The 20939-nt window shown below is 39.2% G+C and overlaps 1 protein-coding gene and 1 long non-coding RNA gene across 5 annotated transcripts in view; both read left to right on the top strand.

Annotated features, from left to right (window-relative positions):
- The window catches only part of MAP2K4 (mitogen-activated protein kinase kinase 4), a 125299-nt gene extending 113600 nt beyond the window's left edge, over positions 1–11699 (top strand). For 3 of the 4 annotated variants that reach the window (XM_055258037.2, XM_055258036.2, XM_063628332.1), the window contains 2 exons: positions 7721–7766; positions 9039–11699. In XM_055258037.2, the coding sequence (XP_055114012.1) occupies positions 7721–7766; positions 9039–9152 (160 nt within the window). In that variant the 3' untranslated portion in view covers positions 9153–11699. Of the gene's footprint in view, positions 1–7720; positions 7767–9038 lie in introns of those variants that run through there. The other variant, XR_010117955.1, reaches the window with a different exon arrangement.
- A 4177-nt stretch (positions 11700–15876) lies between these two features.
- LOC134735363 (uncharacterized) lies at positions 15877–17932 on the top strand. The gene is made up of 3 exons (XR_010118400.1): positions 15877–16200; positions 17459–17506; positions 17822–17932. It is a non-coding gene; the product is annotated as an uncharacterized lncRNA (long non-coding RNA).
- The last annotated feature ends 3007 nt before the right edge of the window (positions 17933–20939 follow it).

Raw genomic sequence — 20939 nt, 5'->3', positions numbered from 1 at the left:
GAAATACCACTATAATTACCAGAATGACCACAGTTTAAAATACTGACAGTACCAAGTATTGATGAGGATCTGAAGCAACCAGAAGTCTCATACATAACTTGTAGGAGTATAAATTAGTACAGTTCCTTTGAAAAACGAGCAATATCCAGTATAGCTGATCTGATGTGGTTGATGTATACACCATGGTTCAGCAATTCAATTTCTAACTATATATCCAACAAAAGTGTGGACATAAATACACTAAAAGACACATGTAAGAATGTCCAGAAAAGCACATTTATAACCTACAATTAGAAACTGCCCGCAGTAGAACAGATAATAAGTTGTAGCATTATGTATACAGCAGTATATAGCATCAGAGAAGATAGAACCATTGCTTCACTCAGCAACTTCAGTAAATCTCACGAATGATGTTGAGTGAAAGAAGACAGAAAGCAGCATGTATGGTTCTATTTCTATATGAAAGTTAAAAGCAAACAATATAAGGTATTGGAAGTCAGAATATTGTCAACTTTTATTTTAGTTCTGCACTTAGGAGCTGTGTTTTGTGTATGTCTGCTTCAATTAAAAGTTTTTCTAAGGAAAAAAAAAGGATAAGACTTAATGGTTCAAAAGGAAGACCTTGCCAACTGAGGTATCTGAGTCCTCGGCATTGGGAAATGGTCGACTCATGGGTTGATAAAAAGAATTTACAGACAACAGTACAGGTTTGAAAAAGGAAAGTTTATTAGAAAGAAAGAATGCTGCAGAAGAGTGCAGAAGGGTGCTGAGCATGCCACAGTGGATTTTTCCTTAGGGATATTTACGGACCTTAAAGCTTGAGGGAAATTTGGACCATATTAACCACGTAGGTCACAATACATGATTACATTTATAGTAATTTTGGTTCCTTAATGTCAGCAAGTGTTGCACAGTGAATTTCGATGTGGCATTCTGGAGACGTATAGAAATTCTAGTTACTTACAAAATTTTTGGGGGGAAAAAATCTGGAACCAATGCCTGCTTTAGATAATAGGGAAGTCTGATTACTTCTTGGGTTTTGTTGTTGTTGTTGTTGTTGTTGTTTTTAATATGGAGCCTTGCTCTGTCGCCCAGGCTGGAGTGCAGTGGCGCGATCTCAGCTCACTGCAACCTCTGCCTCACAGGTTCAAGCGATTCTTCTGCCTCAGCCTCCTAAGTAGCTGGGACTACAGGCTTATGCCACCATGCCTGGCTAATTTATGTATGTTTAATAGAGATGGGGTTTCACCACATTGGCCAGACTGGTCTTGAACTGCTGACCTCAAGTAATAATGCCCGCCTAGGCCTCCCAAAGTGCTGGGATTACAGGCATGAGCCACTGTGCCAGGCTGGGAAGTTTAATTACTTCTGATTTTCCCCAGATAAGGAATTTTGCTTCCAGATTGCCTGTTTGATAGTCATCGGGTGGTTTTTGCTCCCTTCTAAATTGCTCAGATAAGGAGTTTTTGTCTTTAGGGCCTGTTCAGTGGTCACCAAGTGATTTTGCTCTCCTCAGATCTCAGCCCATATTTTAAACTGTTTCCCAATTTAACTATATATTGAAATCACCAATGGAATTTTTTTTAAGGGGAAAAATTCTTTATTTGTCCTGGGGGAAAAGAAAATGTTATCCTTGAGGAATTTTTGTGAAACTCTGGCTGTGGATAAGACCGAATTCAGGGATGGATTGCCTAATCCAAAATTTATCGTGTGCAGAGGGGAATATAAAAAGTCACTAGGAGGATATAAGACCCATAAACAACTCTGTAGCTTGGGCAGCAGACCTGGAAGAAGAGGCAACTTGTGGGACAGCTAATTAGGAAGTAAAGCTCGATCCTGAAATGTCTTAAGGAAATGCCTTCTGTGCTAGGTCTCACAGGCAGCTGGGACAGTGTGGTAGTATCTACTCCTGCCTTTCTCTTAGCAGGCAAGACCTGTAAAGAAAAGCTCAAGCTTTGCTGAAATAACTTCTAACGGCAATGCCTGTGTTGTGTAGAGGGCAGGAACACAGTGCACGCTGTTAGAGCAAATGCAAAAAATAAATCCCTATAGTAGGTGATGATGCTGCAGTGATGGCTCTCCACCTAGGTGATGATGCTGCAATGGTGGCTCTCCACCTAGGTGATAATGCTGCAATGGTGGCTCTCCACCGGTTTCTCAGAGTTACCTGAATCCATAGCTGAGATTAACTGTGATAAAGAAAAATCACTAACAGATGAAAACATTCAGTGATTCGGAGAATTGTACCTAAAAAATGTAAACAAGTATTTCCTTTAAAATGTCACAGAAAAAAATTCAAGATAAAAAATTGTAAGGAGGGAATAATTTGAATTCCAGAAACGTTATCTTCAGATAGTAAACATGATTCCTGAACTGAATGGGGGAAAATGGTGGCACATAGCCGATTGAGTATTGCAGGTTAACCAGATCTGTAAGTAACACCCTTTAGTTAATCTTTAAGAATAAAGGGATAAAAAGATGAACATGAGGTAAATGGTAAGAGAGAAGAAAAATCCAAAATATTCTATTTAACTGATTGTAGACAAAGAATTAAAATTCCTTCTACTTGAAGAATAACTCAAGTTCTTAGATTAAAATACCAGACCAAATTAAACAAGAGTAGAGGGAAGCCACATCTAGGTGTATTCTGAGAAAAGATCAGACTTGACAAGTTTTCAATTAAAACACATGCACACAAATGTATACAAAACACCAAGTCAGCAATACCTGAAGAGCAGAGAAACAGCTGTAACAGGATGAATGTGGTCACTTCACATTACTTTGGTGCGTTAGATATCTTGGACAACACTTGCACTGAAACTACTAAAATGCTGGATAAGCATTTTATTTTATTTTGAGATAGGGTCTCACTCACTCTGTCACCCAGACTGGAGTGCAGTGGCATGATCGCAGCTTACTGCAACCTCAACTTCCCAGGCTCAAGCGATCCTCCCATCTCAGCCCCCCAAGTAGCTGGGACTACAGGAATGTGCCACTACACCTGGCTAATTTCTGTTTGTTTTTTGTTTGTTTGTTTGTTTTTTTGAGACGGACTTTTGCTCTTGTTGCCCAGGCTGGAGTGCAATGGCATGATCTCGGCTCACCGCAACCTCAACCTCCCGGTTTCAAGCGATTCTCTTGCCTCAGCCTCCAGAGTAGCTGGATTACAGGCGCCCACCACCACACCTGGCTAATTTTGTATTTTTAGTAGAGTTGGGGTTTCTCCATGTTGGTCAGGTTGGTCAGCTCTCGACCTCAGGTAATCCGCCCACCTCGGCCTCCCAAAGTGCTGGGATTACAGGCGTGAGCCACCGCGCCTAGCCCACCTGGCTAATTTCTTAAAAAAATTTTTTTGTAGAGACTGGATTTCACTGTATTACCCTGGTTGGTCTTAAACTCCCAGGCTTAAGTGATCCTCCTGCCTCGGCTTCCTGGAGTATTGGGATTACAGGCGTGAGCCACTGTACCTGGCCTGGATAAGCATTTTAAAGTGCCATTTATTTATTTAGGACAGAGCCTGGCTCTGTCGCACAGGCTGGAGTGCAGTGGCATGATCTTGGCTCACTACAGCCTCCACCTCCCAGGTTCAAGTGATTCTCCTGTCTCAGCCTCCTGAGTAGCTGGTACTACAGGCACGCACCACCACGCCCAGCTAATTTTTGTATTTTTAGTACAGACAGGGTTTCACCACGTTGGCCAGGCTAGTCTCAAACTCCTGAGCTCAGGTGATCCGCCTGCCTCACCCTCCCAAAGTTCTGGCATTACAGGGGTGAACCACCATGCCCCACCTCAAGTCCCTCTTAAAATGTAAAAGAGTTGGTGCAAAACTGAGGAATCCATGGAGCTCTGAAGTTGACTGAAATTCAGGGAGGGAGATTATGGGAGAGAAGGAAAAGTCAAAGTAAATTAAAAGGATAACCCAAGCAAATGTAGATTTGCCATCTACATTCATATTGAATATGGTAAAAATACTTAGAGAATTTAATTTTAAGAAAAATTACTTTTCAAAGTCCCTGGTTGGAAAGATACCCTCCTCTTGCCCGCAGTTGATGGGCAGAAGCAAAAGCAAATCATTCAGCCCAGGACTAAATGATTCCAAAAAATAAAGTCAAGTGGAATATGTAGTCCACAAAAAAATCTCAACACTCACAAAAGAAATGAGAATCAGAAACAATGGATAGTAGGAATAGATCTGCAAAGGCTTCAAATATTGGAATGAAAGGAAACTAAAAAAATATATAAGTTTAAAGAAAAAGAGGCAGCTTAGAAATAGAAGTAGGGAACACAAATAGAACCAAATAGAACTTCTAGAAATAAAAGGCATAAAATAAAACAATAGCTGGATTCAACAGATTAGATATCATTGAAGAGAGATTAATGAACTAGAAGATAGAGCTGAAGCTCTCCCAATAGAACTTTTTGAGATGATGGAAATGTCCGATAATCTGCTCTGTCTAGTGTGGTAGCTGCTGGCACTTGAAATGTGGCTAATGTAACTAAGGAAATACATTTTTTATTGGAATTAATTTTGCTAACGGCTACCTTATTAGATAGTCTAAGAGGAGCTAATGTAATTATTGATAACAGATTATTAATGTCAGCTGTAATTCAGAAACAGAAGACAATGTTAATAGTTTAAGATTTCCACCCAAATAGCATCATAAGTTTATACACTGACATAATTTTCTGCTCCAGTAGATGAAAAAAAAGCAAAGAAAACATCTGTGTGGGTGAAAAACACAACAAAAATACTTACAAAATGCTGTGTAGATCTGATGCGATGGACTTTCTGGATTCCAGGTCATTTTTCATTCTGGAGAATGAAAAAAATGATGTCAGTTACTTCCTGGGCCACAGCTTTAAGCAAGCTATGGTACTATACAAGGACAAGGCTTTAGATACTGGTTTTGCAACCAGAGGACTGGAACTGTAATTGTCCTAATACCAACATAGGAGTGGAACTTGAAAGGTCCATTACAGGACCCTGTTTGATACTGGTGGCCCTGTGAAATAGAGGCAACTGTAAAACGGCTCTATGTGTGTATCCCTGGCTCCCAGTTCAGTTCATAGTGATTAGTAGGGCACTCAGACATGTGTTGAACAAATGAATGGATATGCGTGGAGGGTAAGCATGTTATTTCAAAATGAGTCTGCAAATCAAAATTCCTGAATACTGAAGTGTAATGCTAAGAAAGCATTTAACAAAATGGAACAGAAACTTAAGTTGAAATAGATTTATGAAATTGTCTGAAATATGCTGTAAAAGAAAATCAGTATATTTAGGATGCTCAAGGAAATAAAGGTATAAATTCAATTAAAACTGAGGAAGAAATGAAGCAGTTGGAAATAGAAGTCTTGGAAATGGAAAAATCATAGCTGTTGATATAAAAGACACAACAGACTTGATGTTCTCTAGACTGGAGATAATTGAAGACAAAATTAGGGAAATAGAAAGTGGAGCTGAGAAGTTCCCCCAGCATGACACAGATTATATGAAAAACAATAAAGAATCAGAACAGATTGCAGAGTAAGAGGTTCTAAGATGCATGTAATGGAAATAGAGAAGGCAACTCTGAAAGTGGAGAAGCAATGTTTACAGAGATCATAGGGGAAAGAAAACATTTGAGAACTGATTTAGTATAGGTTTTCAGATTGAAAGTGAAGTCTCTTTATCATGTAGGATAAACAAAGGTATAAGCTTAAAGATAAATTTAAATATAAATTTAAAAGTAAATTTTAATTGATACTCTGCAATTTTGCTTCAATACATAAATGATAAAGGTATAAATTTACCTTTAAATTTATACCTTTGTTTATCATCATTTATGTATTGAAGCAAAATTACCAAGCAATATCAGGAAGAGAAAACAGATTAGCTGTTAAGGATTGATAATAAGACTGACAGCAGATTTGTTCCCAGCCACAATAGTTGCAGGAAAAAGTGGAGTCACAGCACCAGAGTGCTGAGGGAAAATAATTGTCAGCCTGGTCCTAAAGTTTTAGACTCAGGCACTCAAATATTCACAATAAGGAAGAAATACAGACATTTTTAGGAATGGGAAGACTGAGCACTTACAATTCATAGACTGTTTTGATCCTTGAACGGTGTGGAGGTTAGGGGTGCTGACTCCCTGTACAGTCAAAAATCCGCATATAACTTTTGATTACCCCAAAACTTGACTACTAACAAATAGCCTACTGTCGACCAGAAACCTTACTGATAACATAGTTAACATATGTTTTGTATATGTATTATGTTCTGTATTATTACAATGAAGTAAGCTAGAGAAAAGAAAATGTTATTAAGAAAATCATAAGGAAGAGAAAATATATTATTCATTAAGTGGAAGTGGATCATCATAAAGATCTTCATCCTTGTTTTCACATTGAATAGACTGAGGAAGAGGAGGAGTTGGTCTTGCTATCCCGGGTGGTAGAGGCAGAAGAAAAATCCACGTATAAGTGGATTTGTACAGTTCAAATCTGTGTTGCTCAACGGCCAACTGTATTTGACCAAGAAGAAAAGTTAACCCAGAAGAAGGATGTCACAGGTTGGATACCTGGAAAGCAGGCTTTCGAGACAGAGATAAGAGTGTAGGAAGTTGACTAGGTAGTGATCTTGGGATCAGCACTACCAATGAGAAGGAAATGAGATTGGGCAGAAGAAGTTGAGTTGCAGTGCTGTGTCAGTGAAGGCCTCAGCCGACTCTATGTTGACACGCCTTGGAATGAGGGTCTTGGATTTTTATTCACTTTTGTGGATCAGTCGTTAGAGTCGGGCTGTCCCAGGAGGGCTAAGGTGGCTCTCTTTAGCTGTGGTAATCCTGAAGAGGCTGATAGTAAAGGGTCGTCTGCTGGCAGCATGCCCCACAGTGAAAGAATAAGTCCTTCCTTCTTAAAGAGGGAATCTACATAGCACATTGCAGTATCCATTACAGAAGTTGTGGGATACGGAAAACAGCAATGAGTTTAGAAAGAGGTGAACTATGTTACCCATATTAATTCATGTTTGATGGTAAAATATTAATTGAGGTTGGAAGGGAATGGTGATTAAGATATGGGCAAAGATAGATGAGGTAAATATAAACAAAATGAAAATACTTTTGGCAGCTTTAATTAGGCAAGGTAGAATTCAAGGAGAAAATGTCAACAGAGCAGACATTTTTATATACTGATATAGTCTTTAGCGAAGTTATATTGTTTTAAACTTTTGGACCAAAGAACATATTGAGATACAGAGTATAAACTTTTTAAAAACTTAAGGATAAATTGATAAAAATGTATATATAATTTATCTCCCAGAATTACTTGATTGCTGGTTTCTCTTGGGTAGTATCTGCATAAGTATCTGTCTACCTATTTATTTACATTTAGAAAAGCATATATGTACACAAATAATTTTATACTTATAAAACATTTATATATTTAACTGTAGTATTCTGTGTAGCTATGCCACAATTTAGTCAATTTTCAAGAATTAATATTTTTTCTAATTTTTAACTAATCATCCTACACTGACTATCCTAGAGATGAATCTTCAGATTATAGATTGTCATAATTTTTTGTATGTGCTTTACTGTGTTTAGCAGGCTGTCTGCATTGTTACTTTGGATCTGAAGGAAAGAACTATTTCATTCTTTGTAATATTTCATCTGTGAAAAGAAAAATACTTAGGCAAATGAATCTACATTTTAATAATGTTATTTTTATGTTATTTTAGCCTTACGAAGGATGAATCCAAAAGGCCAAAGTATAAAGAGCTTCTGGTGAGTGTGGGACTGTGGGGATTGTAGGTACATCCTCACCCCGGAACTCTCTTAACATGCTGGTTCACTAAGCAAGCGGTGGGCCTCTCTGTTATAAACAAACATCTCAACTTATATTGAGTGTTTTTTGTTAATGTTTTTAAACAAAGATTTGGAAAGAGAAAACTTGTAGTTACGATTTTTCTACTAATACTAGCTAAATTCTCATGGAAAATTTTGGTCTTAACATGTTATAAAAATTACCCCCAAAGAATTCTGACTTTCACTTTAAGAAGCCATTTTCCACTGCATAGTCTATGTATATGGGATGCAGCCATAAGAAAAAAATCAGTGAAAAGTTTGTGTTTATTCTGCCTTTATAAAAACTCACACAAATTTACATCATACAGCCTATTCTCATTTCTTCGAAAGTTCTCATTCATCCCATGGAACTTGGGTGTTTTAAGCAGTCTACTGGGTGTGGCATTGGTAGGGCAGGGAGAAAGTATTGTAATCTAATAATGTGGGAGTATTTTAAGAAAAGATCCATTTGTTTGTCACATTTAACTACTAGCTCTCCAAGGATGTTGTGACGAACATATGATATCACAGTCCACCAATGACTGTAAAAATATCTAGTCAACATACTTAGGCTGTAAAAGAAAACTGTTGCTAGAGATGGAGTTTTAAAAGGTGGGTTAGTGAAGCAGATACTGGGACCCTAGCTCTGGAGAGTACAGGGAAGAAGCTCCTGGGGCAAATTTCTCTTGGGCCTCTTTTGGTCAAAAGGATTACAGCCTTTTTGTTAAAAGGTCAAAAGAAGAGGTCAAAAGGATTGCGACCTTTTTGTAAAAAGATCCTCCTGTTGTATATGGGGGAAATGGAGGTTGAGATTTATATTGGTGTCCCAAGAGGAATAGTGACTGGTATTTGCGTCATTCTTCCTAGCTCTTAGATGGTGTGGTGGAGGCTCCAGCTACGTTTTGTGCTGAGTAACAACTCGGCTGTCTTCCTCAACAAACACTCCCTGGTATACAGATAACTTTCCAGACCTCACTGCCAAGGTGGCACCTTGAAATCATTACCACATATCCTCTCTAGGCATGCCCATGCCCATTAGCATATCTGCATGGAATAAAGGCCATACTCACCTCCCTGAACTTGTAGTGTTGTGGTATTTCACAGCTATGTGTGGTTGGGAGCCTGGAGTTCTGTGTTCTATAGAAATTGGAAAATGTTCAGTTTGGGCTGTCGTACAAACTTCTGACTTTTTTGTTTTCAATTTTCTTGCAGAAACATCCCTTTATTTTGATGTATGAAGAACGTGCTGTTGAGGTCGCATGCTATGTTTGTAAAATCCTGGATCAAATGCCAGCTACTCCCAGCTCTCCCATGTATGTCGATTGATATCGCTGCTACATCAGACTCTAGAAAAAAGGGCTGAGAGGAAGCAAGACGTAAAGAATTTTCATCCCGTATCACAGTGTTTATTGCTCGCCCAGACACCATGTGCAATAAGATTGGTGTTCGTTTCCATCATGTCTGTATACTCCTGTCACCTAGAACGTGCATCCTTGTAATACCTGATTGATCACACAGTGTTAGTGCTGGTCAGAGAGACCTCATCCTGCTCTTTTGTGATGAACATATTCATGAAATGTGGAAGTCAGTACGATCAAGTTGTTGACTGTGATTAGATCACATCTTAAATTCATTTCTAGACTCAGAACCTGGAGATGCAGCTACTGGAATGGTGTTTTGTCAGACTTCCAAATCCTGGAAGGACACAGTGATGGATGTACTATGTCTGAACATAGAAACTCGGGCTTGAGTGAGAAGAGCTTGCACAGCCAACGAGACACATTGCCTTCTGGAGCTGGGAGACAAAGGAGGAATTTACTTTCTTCACCAAGTGCAATAGATTACTGATGTGATATTCTGTTGCTTTACAGTTACAGTTGATGTTTGGGGATCGATGTGCTCAGCCAAATTTCCTGTTTGAAATATCATGTTAAATTAGAATGAATTTATCTTTACCAAAAACCATGTTGCGTTCAAAGAGGTGAACATTAAAATATTGAGACAGGACAGAATGTGTTCTTTTCTCCTTTACCAGTCCTACTTTTCATTGAGAAGACTCAGGAGTCTGCCACTTGTCAAAGAAGGTGCTGATCCTAAGAATTTTTCATTCTCAGAATTTGGTGTGCTGCCAACTTGATGTTCCACCTGCCACAAACCACCAGGACTGAAAGAAGAAAGCAGTACAGAAGGCAAAGTTTACAGATGTTTTTAATTCTAGTATTTTATCTGGAACAACTTGTAGCAGCTATATATTTCCCCTTGGTCCCAAGCCTGATACTTTAGCCATCATAACTCACTAACAGGGAGAAGTAGCTAGTAGCAATGTGCCTTGATTGATTAGATAAAGATTTCTAGTAGGCAGCAAAAGACCAAATCTCAGTTGTTAGCTTCTTGCCATCACTGGTCCAGGTCTTCAGTTTCCGAATCTCTTTCCCTTCCCGTGTGGTCTATTGTCGCTATGTGACTTTCGCTTAATCCAATATTTTGCCTTTTTTCTATATCAAAAAACCTTTACAATTAGCAGGGATGTTCCTTACCAAGGATTTTTAGCCCCAAATCTCTCATGTGCGCTAGTGTTTAAAAGGCTAAGAATAGTGGGGCCCAGCTGATGTGGTAGGTGATAAAGAGGCATGTTTTCTAGAGACACATTGGACCAGATGAGGATCTGAAACGGCAGCCTTTACGTTCATCACCTGCTAGAACCTCTCGTAGTCCACCACCATTTCTTGGCATTGGAATTCTACTGGAAAAAAATACAAAAAGCAAAACAAAACCTTCAGCACTGTTACAAGAGGCCATTTAAGTATCTTGTGCTTCTTCACTTACTCATTAGCCAGGTTCTCATTAGGTTTTATTTGGGCCACCCTGGCACTGAACCTTACGCTTTGTATGACAGTGAAGCAGCACTGTGAGTGGTTCAAGCACACTGGAATATAAAACAGCCATGGCCTGAGATGCAGGTGATGCCATTGCAGAACCAAATCGTGGCAGGTATTGCTGTGTCTCCTCTCAGAGTGACAGTCATAAATACTATCAATAAAGGGAGAATGGTGCTGTTTAAAGTCACATCCCTGTAAATTGCAGAATTCAAAAGTGATTATTTCTTTGATCTACTTGCCTCATTTCCCTATCTTCTCCCCCACGGTATCCTAAACTTTAGACTTCCCACTGTTCTGAAAGGAGACATTGCTTTATGTCTCCCTTCCACCACAGCAAGCCATCATCCTCCATTGCTCCCGGGGACTCAAGAGGAATCTGTTTCTCTGCTGTCAACTTCCCGTCTGGCTCAGCATAGGGTCACTTTGCCATTATGCAAATGGAGATAAAAGCAATTCTGACTGTCCAGGAGCTAATCTGACCGTTCTATTGTGTGGATGACCACATAAAAAGGCAATTTTAGTGTATTAATCATAGATTATTATAAACTATAAACTTAAGGGCAAGGAGTTTATTACAATGTATCTTTATTAAAACAAAAGGGTGTATAGTGTTCACAAACTGTGAAAATAGTGTAAGAACTGTACATTGTGAGCTCTGGTTATTTTTCTCTTGTACCATAGAAAAATGTATAAAAATTATCAAAAAGCTAATGTGCAGGGATATTGCCTTATTTGTCTGTAAAATATGGAGCTCAGTAACATAACTGCTTCTTGGAGCTTTGGAATATTTTATCCTGTATTCTTGTTTGAATTCCTCCTCTATTTAAGATATATACATGGAATCGAAGTGTTTATGTAATAGTTCTATCCTTTTGCCTGCAGGTCAGTTGTAATAAATCTAGGATGTGATGATGACTTTGTAATTTGATTTTCTGAAATCAGACCCTGAGAGGGGAAAATCAAATAAATTACATTAAATTATCTGTGCATTTCACACCGGGGGAAAATGACCTCCTTTTGAAAGTGTTTTATGGCTGCTTTCTTTTTCTTCTTCCTTCTCGTGGCTACCCTTTTTGCTTATCCTTCTTGAAACCACAGATGTATCTGTTAAGCACAGCTTTGCTTAAACAGGTGTCACAGTCTCTTGAGTTTCTTTGTTTGTTGTCCTGACCTGCCCCAGCTTTCTTAATGCTAAAAGAAGTGGGTACAGTTCTTCAACCTGTGTCATGGTGGAGAGGTACAGCTTGTAGGTCTATCTGGGCCCTGTGTATGGTTTCCAGCCATGCTCTCGGCTCTTGGTGCTACAGCTGCCAGGTGAGCATTAGATGTCAGGTTAGATTACTGGGTTGGAATCACTCACTGTTACCTTAGGAAGGGTAGGGAGGATTGTGGGTGTAAAAGACCTGTGGGGGTCAGACCTGGGAGGTTTATGGATGAGAGGACAATGGAAGTGAACAAAAAGCCATGGGAGCCTGAAAACTGTTGGAGAAAAGCACTTTGCGGCTCCAGCACTGAATGTATCTGCTGTACTCTACCTCTGACCAGTGATTGATCAGATAACAGATTCATTGATATTATGGTGACTCTGCACCTTACCCTTGTGCCTGCTCCTAACTGTACCTGAGATACTATTACAGAGCCAGATGTGGTATCAAACATTCCCTGAGAGGGGTGTGAAAGCAGGAATTCTGGTTTCTCCAGCTAAGCCTCAGCTGCTAAGGGAAAGGGTACTCATTGGGTTTCAATACTGGCATGAGAGACTACACACTCCATGTTTCATAGGACACTGCCTTGTATTTGTTCATCTCATTTGATTCCAAATGCATCCCACTAAAATCAAGTGGCTGTATCCCCTTTTAGATATAAGAAAACCAAGGTCCGGAGAAGTGAAGTTCTGGCTCAAATAACAGTAGGGAGCAGAGCCAAGATTCAAATTCAAGGCTATAACATTTACCCTAAGAAGTTACGTTAATTTAAAAGCACTGCTATTAAAGAAGTGTTGTGGAGTTGAGAAGAATGAATATAGTTGGGGATACTCTGTTCATAAACCTGACCAGGGCCTGCTTTGTTGTTTTGGAAATGAGTTGAAGGCAGAGGCTCTGGGGGCCACAGTGGGGCTTACGTACAAAATGATCCATACAAAGGCAACTGTGTAATTACCTTAGAATTAACTAGAGGAACTCTAGGTTGTAATTCTTAAGTGCAACACCTGAGAATTCAGTGTCATGGACTGAATCCATTAGCATGATAATGTTAATGTGGCAATCACTGAGAATGAGTAAAGTGCCCTTTCATTTATTTTATTTATTTTTTGAGACAGTTTTGCTCTTGTTGCCCAGGCTGGAATGCAAATGGCGCAATCTTGGCTCTGCAACCTCAGCCTCCCAAGTAATTGGGATTACAGGTGCACACCACCACACTTGGCTAATTTTTTCTTTTTTTTTTTTTTTTTTTTTTTTTGAGATGGAGTCCCACTCTTGTCGCCCAGGCTGGAGTGCAATGGCGTAATCTTGGTGCACTCCAACCTCTGCCTCCCAGGTCCAAGCGATTCTCCTGCCTCAGCCTCCCAAGTAGCTGGGATTACAGGCGCCTGCCACTGCGCCCAGCTAATTTTTTTTTGTATTTTTAGTAGAGATGTGGTTTCGCCATGTTGGCCAGGCTGGTCTCGAACTCCTGACCTCAGGCAATTCACCTGCCTTGCCCTCCCAAAGTGCTGGGATTACAAAGAGCCAGCATGCCTGGCCTCCCTTTAATTGATTCGATCCAACTGTCTTAGCTGGATTTTACAAGATACTTTATTGGTTCCCAATCAAAAGTGTGGGGTAAAGAAGCCTGGAATAATATTTTCTGGTTTGAGTGGTTTGAGTTGTTTTATACCATCTATTGCACCATTCATAACCTTTCATGGTTCACCAAATCTGCTTTGCTCTTTTTTGCCTTCTTGTTGCATAAGCTCGTTCCTTTTGTCTGGAATTCTTTTTTTTTTTTTAACTTGCCTTTTGAAGGCACCTACTCATCTTTTAAGACCTTAGGTTAATGTCAGACATTTTAGGAACCCTTTCCTAAGTCTATTGTTTGAGCTCAAGAGAACAGAATATGTATTTCTACATATATTTATGTTACATTTGATCATGTTGAGTTATGGTCATTCATATGTTTTCTTACTTGGTAATTTGAAGTCAGTCTTAGTCATATTTATGATCCAGTCCTCTAGTCAGCCTAGGCTGTCATATTATGATACTGACTTTCTGTTAGAAAGGCCACATACACCTGATTTTATCACACTTGTTGAAGATGGTATTTTATTCTATTTAGCTTAGATGATTTTCCCCTAGAATGCAAAATAAATTGGATTAATGTATCCATGGCATACTTCTGTTAAATGCCCAAAGTGAACATGGCTTGTAATTGGGGCTATCCTACCACAAAAAGGTTAGCAATCAAATTTTAGGTATTGTGTAAACAAAAGTAGTCAATTGTCAGTAGCCATTAAGAAAGTACTAGTGTGTTCCATTTCTGACAGAATGCTAGGTTATATACTATTAATTATACTCCCAATTGGAGTAACTACACTGGCAATTACAAAATAAAAATATTTATTTTTAAATGCTTTTCTGAGCTGGCAAAAAATAAGGAATCTGTCAAGCTCCCACATAAATAGAAGCAGGGACTCTGAATTCTAACCTGCTTTTACTTTTTTCTAGAAAGTAAATCCATTTCCAAAGCATGAAGAGTTGCTTCAATTGAGGACAGAAAAAAAAACTTGCTAGGATCAACTTTTGTGTCTGAAGATGTCAGGGCCTTTCTTTGAAACTTGCCTGACCAAGTGCCAACAAGTAGGTCTTTCATGCTGAAAGTTTCTGCTGAATGCTAGGAACCTTGAGCTTTGAGGGATATCTAATAGGAAGTCCTCCAATAAAGCTGAGACCCCAAGGGCTCCATACAAAGTTTAAAATAGGAAAATAAACGCTCAATTCATCTCCAACGAAAATCTGTTGGAGATGAATTGAAACATCTTTGCCTTCATATTGGCGTATGTTGGAGGAAATTTCCAAGAATCCATAACCACAAGTCAACTTCCATGTGGGTTCATGGTTAAATTCACTATCTCTGTGGTTCAAAACCCTCAACCAGAGAATTTAAATGGACCTAGGTTGGTAGTATGTAGGTGGCCAATAGAAGCAAATAAAAATTATCTTCTGAGAAAATCTCCTTCAATTCAGGCCTCAAAGAATACTACAGGTGAGGTTCAAAGGGAAATGAATAGCTCACAGTCAAAAATCACAAACACAGAGAGAGGCCAAGATGGCTGAAGCAGCTGCAGTCCATGGCACTCAGGGAGAGGAATGAAAGCGGTGAGTGAATTCAGCCCCTTCAACTGAAATCACCAGGTTCTCGCATTGTGACTGACTAGGCAAACAGCCCACGAAGAACTGAGGAAAGAAGGGTGAGGCAATGGCCCACCCAGGAGTGGCACAGAGCCAAAGGAACCCCAATACCCAGCCAAGGGAAGCAATGAGTGAATGTGCGACCCTGCCTGGGGAATCATGCTTCTCCCATGGATCTCTGCAACCCATGGATCAGGAGACCTGCTCATGAGCCCAGACCACCAAGGCCTTGGGTTCAATACACAGAGCTGTGTGGAGTTCTGGCAGACTGGCCACTGAGGCACACACACACAGACTCAGGAGTTTTACATTCGTTGTTCCCAGGATCCCTGGCAAGGTGGGAAACCCGTTTGTACATACCCCGGGGAAAGGGGCTGAATCCAAGGAGCCCGGCAGCATCATTCTGTGAGTCCAACTTCCACGGCACCTCACAAGTTAAGACCCACTGGCTTGGAATTCCAGCCCACCAATGGCAACAGGCTGGAGTCTGCCTGAGTTGGGACCATGTTCCCTGAACGGAGGGAGAGCCGCCATCTCTGCAGTTTGGTTGACTCAGCCATTTCAGCCTGATGGCTTTGGAGAATCCAAATGGTCCAGATGAGTAAGGGTCCCCCACAATACAGCACACCTGCTTTGCCAGATTGTGGCCAGACTGCTTCTTTCAGTGGGACCCCAATTCGTTTCTCCTCACTGGGTGGGGCCTCCTTGCAGGAACTTCAGCCACTTTAGCCAGGGTTATATGGACAGAGCTCTGATCTCTTCCTGGGATGGAGATCCAGGGGGAGGGGCAGCCACCATCTCTGCAGATTGATCAACTCAGTTGTTCCAGCCTGATGGCTTTAGAGAGTCCAAGTGGTCTGGGCAAGGAAGAGTCCCCCCAACACAGCACACCTGCTCTACCAAAAAGCAGCCAGATGGTTTCTTTAAGTGAGTTCCTGATCCCATTGCTCCTGACTGGCTGAGACCTCCCAACAGGGGTCTCCAGACACCTTCTACAGGAGCGTTCAGGCTGACAACTGGTCACTGTTCAATTGGGACAGAGCTTCCAGAGGAAGGAGCAGGCTACCATCTTTGCTATTTCATAACCTTCGCTGGTGATACCTCCAGGTATTGGGAAAAACTGAGGCAACTAGGGTCTGGAGCAAGCCCCCAGCAAACTGCAGCAGTCCTATGGAAGAGCCTGACCAACATGGTGGAACCCTATCTCTACTAAAAATACAAATAAAGGCAAATTATTTGTATTTGAAATACAATACAAATTACAATAAAATACAAATTTTAAAAGAATTAATTACTTCAGGAAGTATGGCCATATCTCAAGTCAACTGTTACACTGTTGGTGGGAGTGTAAATTAGTTTAACCATTGTGGAAGACAGTGTGGTGATTCCTCAAAGACCTAGAGGCAGAAATACCATTTGACCCAGCAATCCCATTACTGGGTATATACCCAATGAAATATAAATCATTCTATCATAAAGATACATACACATGTATGTTCATTGCAGCTCTATTCACAATAGCAAAGACGTGGAATCAATCCAACTGCCCATCAAGGACAGACTGGATAAAGAAAATGTGGTACATATTAGCCAGGCATGGTGGTGCATGCCTGTAATCCCAGCTACTCTGGAGCCTGAGGCAGGAGAATTGCTTGAACCTGGGAGGTGGAGGTTGCAGTGAGCTGAGATCGTGCCACTGCACTCCAGTCTGGGCAACAGAGCGAGACTCCATCTCAAAAAAAAAAAAAAAGTCACAAATGCACAAGATACCATGAGTGAAAACTAGCAGAGCAAATAAGCAGTAAGAGTTACTTGAATTATCAGATACAGAATATAAAATGAATGTTTAATATGTTCAAATAAAAGGAAAGCTTGAAAGAGCCAGGAAAAGGAGACTATCAAGTCTATTTAGAAGAAAAGAAAAGGATCAAATAAAACTTCAATAATTGAGCAATATAAAGATTGAAATAATAAACTCAGTGAATGATGGGATGGAGACTCCTATCACCTCCACCCTGACACACACACAGAATTTCCCTTCTCATTTTAGCAAAGAAAGAATAAAAACATGAGTTTTATGTTGGTAAGCAGTTGTCTAGCCAGTGACTATTTCCTCTCTTGCTTTAATTTAGATATGTGGTTAGTTATTACATTATATTAACCAATAATAAAGCAATGAACTCCTGTGAAAACAGAAGTTATGACTTTAGCAATAACCTATATCTAACCATACATTTTACTCAGTATCTCATTTTCCCACCTTTCCTGACAAAAGGTAATCATCCTGAATCCAGGTGGTAAGGGTTTGCTTGCTTTTCCTCCTAATTAGTTTGTTATATCTTTTCCCCCCTCCCTCCCCTGATAGGTGAATGAATGGATACATGGATATATTTTGTTGTCGATACATAATAAGGTATGTAATTATGATGTACATGTGATATTTTGATATTTGCATACAATGTATAATGATCAAATCAGAGTAATTAAGATATCCATCACCTCAAATATTCATCATTTCTTTGTGTTCAGAACATTCCAGATCTTCTTTTCTAGTTATTTAAAAATATACAATAAGTTATTGTTAACTATATGATATAGTTTGTGTATTTGTTTCCTCAAATCTCATGTTGAAATATAATCCCTAATATTAGAGGTGGGGCCTGGTGGGAGGTGTTTGGATCATGGGGCAGATTCCTCATGAATGATTTTTGCATTATCTCTTTGGTAGTGGGTAAGTTCTCACAACATCTGGTTGTTTAAAAGAGTGTGGCACCTCCCTGGCCCTACACCTTGCTCTTGCTCTGGCCATGTGACCTACCTGCTCCTGCTTGCCTGCCACCATGAGTAAAAGCTCCCTGAAGCCTTCCCAGAAGCCAAGCAGATGCCAGCACCATGCTTCCTGTACGGCCTGCAGAACCGTGAGCCCATTAAATCTCTTTTCTTTATGAATCACCCAGTCTCAGGTATTCCTTTAGAGCAACATAAGAACAACCCAATACAGTATGTTACCCTATTGTGCTATCAGGCACTAGAACTTCTTCCTTCTAACTGTATTTTTGTACACATTACCCAACCTATCTTTGTCATCCACCTCACCCTTCCCAGCCTCTGGTAACCATTATCCTACTCTCTACCTTCATGAGATCAACTTTTTAAGCTCCTGCATATGAGTGAGAATATGTAATAGTAGTCTTTTGTGCTTTGCTTATTTCACTTAATACCTCCAGTTCCATCCATGTTGCTGCAAGTGACAGAATTTCATTTTTTTATGGCTGAATAATATTCACTGTGTATGTATACCACATTTTCTTCATCCATTCATCCACTGATGGACACTAACATTGATTTCATATCCTGGCTATTGTGAATAATGCTGCAATAAACATGAGAATGCAGATATCTCTTCAAGATACAGATTTCCTTTCTTTTAAATATATACCCAGCAGTGGGATTGCTGGATCACATGGTAGCTCTATTTGTAGTTTTTTGAGGAATCTCTGTACTGTTTTCCATAGCGGCAATGCTAATTTACCTCCCTGCCAACAGTGTATGAGCCTTCCCCTTTCTCCACAGCCAGCATCATTATTTTCTTTTAGATAGTAGTCATTTTAACGAGTGAGATGATATCTCACTGTGGTTTTGATTTGCATTTCCCTTAGGATTAATGATATTAAATATTTTACATATTTTTTCAGATCATTTGCCCATTTTAAAAATAGGGTTGCTTGGTGTGTTTTTTTTTGTTTTTGTTTGTTTTTTGTTTTGTTTTGTTTTTTGCTATTGAGTTGTTTACATTTTTTATATATTCTGGTACTATCCCTTGTCAGGGGAATTGTTTGCAAATATTTTCTACCATTCAGTGTAATATTTCTTCATTCTGTTGATTATTTCCTTTGCTGTGCCGAAGCTTTTCAGCTTGATGTGATCTCATTTGCCTGTTTCTGCTTTAGTTGCCTGTGCTTTTGAGATCTTGCCCAAAAAATCTTTGCCAAGACTAATGTTCTGAGGTGCTTCCCCAATGTTTTCTTCTAGTAGTATCATAGCTTCAGGTCTTATATTTACGTCTTTACTCTTTTTTTATTTGATTTTTATATATGGTGAGAGATAGGGGTCTAGTTTCATTCTTTTGCATATGGACATCTGGTTTTCCCACACCATTTACTGAAGAGACTGTCCTTTCCTCACTGTATGTTCTTGGTACCTTTGTCAAAATGAATTGGCTATAAATGCGTGGATTTATTTATGGGTTTTCTACTCTATTCCATTGGTTTACACGTCTGTTTTATGCCAGTACCATGCTCTTTTGGTACGATAGCTTTGTGGTATATTTTAAAGTTTGGTAGTGTTATGGCTTCAACTTTGTTCCTGTTGTTAAGGATTGCTTTGGCTATTTGTTGTGTTTTTGTTTTTGTGTTTCTATACAGATTACAGGATTTTTAGAAATTGCTGTGGTTGGTATTTTGATAGCAGTTGCATCGAATCTGTAGATAGTTTTGACTGGACATTTTAACAATATTAATTCTTCCAACCCATAAGCATGGGATGTCTTTTCTTTTCTTTTTTTTTTTTTCTTTGGTTCCTCTTCAATTTCTTTAATCAGTGTTGATCATAGTTTTTATTATAGAGATCTTTCACTTCTTTAGTTAAATTTATTCCAAGGTATTTTTTTGTATCTATTGTAAATGGAATTTACAATAAAGAAAACTTACTACAAAGATTTACAATTAAGAAAGGGATTGCTTTCTTAATTTTTTATTTTTTTATTTATGTATTTATTTGTTTGAGATGGAGTCTCCCTCTGTCACCCAGGCTGGAGTGCAGTGGTGTGATCTGGGCTCCCTGCACCTTCCACCTCCCGGGTTTAAGTGATTCTCCTGCCTCAGCCTCCTCAGTAGCTGGGACTGCAGGCATGTGTCACTGTGCTGACTAATTTTTGTATTTTTAATGGAGACGGGGTTTCACCATGTTAGCCAGGCTGGTCTCGAACTCCTGATCTCAAGTGATCCATGCGCCTTGGCCTCCCAAAGTTCTGGGATTACAGGCATCAGCCAATGCGCCTGGCTGTTTTTTTTTGTTTTTTTTTTTTTGGGCGGGGGGGTTGTTCACTGTTGGTGTATAGAAATGCTACTGATTTTTATATGTTGATTTTGCATCCTGCAACTTTATTGAATTAGTTTGTCGGCTATAACAGTTTTTTAGTTTAGGTTTTTCTAAATATAGGATCATGTTGTCTGCAAAGGAGGATGATTTGACTTCTTCCTTTTTAATTAGGATGTGCTTCATTTCTTTCACTTGCCTAATTGCCCTATCTAGGATTTCCAATATTATGTTGAGTAAAAGTGGTGAAAGTGGGCATCCTTGTCGTGTTCCAGACTTTAAAAGGAAGTCTTTTAATTTCCTCCATTCATTGTTATATTAACTATGGATTTGTCATATATGGTTCTTACTGTTTTGAGGTATGTTCCTTTTATATACCCAGTTTGTTGCATGTTTTTATCATGAAGGAATGTTGAATTTTATCAAACACTTTTTCAGAATCTATTGAAATAATCATATGGTTTTTGTTCTCAATTCTGTTAATGTGATATATATTTGAGTTTAGGTTCTATTTTTATATTTTATGAAAAAGCCATATCTATAATATTTTGGGATTTTCTCCCTTAATAACCTTTTGCTAAGCTTCATATTGTTTTTTATAGATGTATAATATTTCATTACATGTTCTTTTTTTTAAAAAAAAATCCACTTTCCCATTGATGAACATTTTGGTTATTTCCAGATTTTTCTCTAGTGAACTGTACTACTATGAACATTCTTGTATATGTGTTCTGCTGTACAAGTGTCAG

Source organism: Symphalangus syndactylus, chromosome 20 (assembly GCF_028878055.3).
Source record: "Symphalangus syndactylus isolate Jambi chromosome 20, NHGRI_mSymSyn1-v2.1_pri, whole genome shotgun sequence".
NCBI classification, from domain to species: Eukaryota; Metazoa; Chordata; class Mammalia; order Primates; family Hylobatidae; genus Symphalangus; species Symphalangus syndactylus.
Note: the sequence above shows the minus strand (reverse complement) of the source record. Positions and strands in the feature narration are given on the sequence as shown.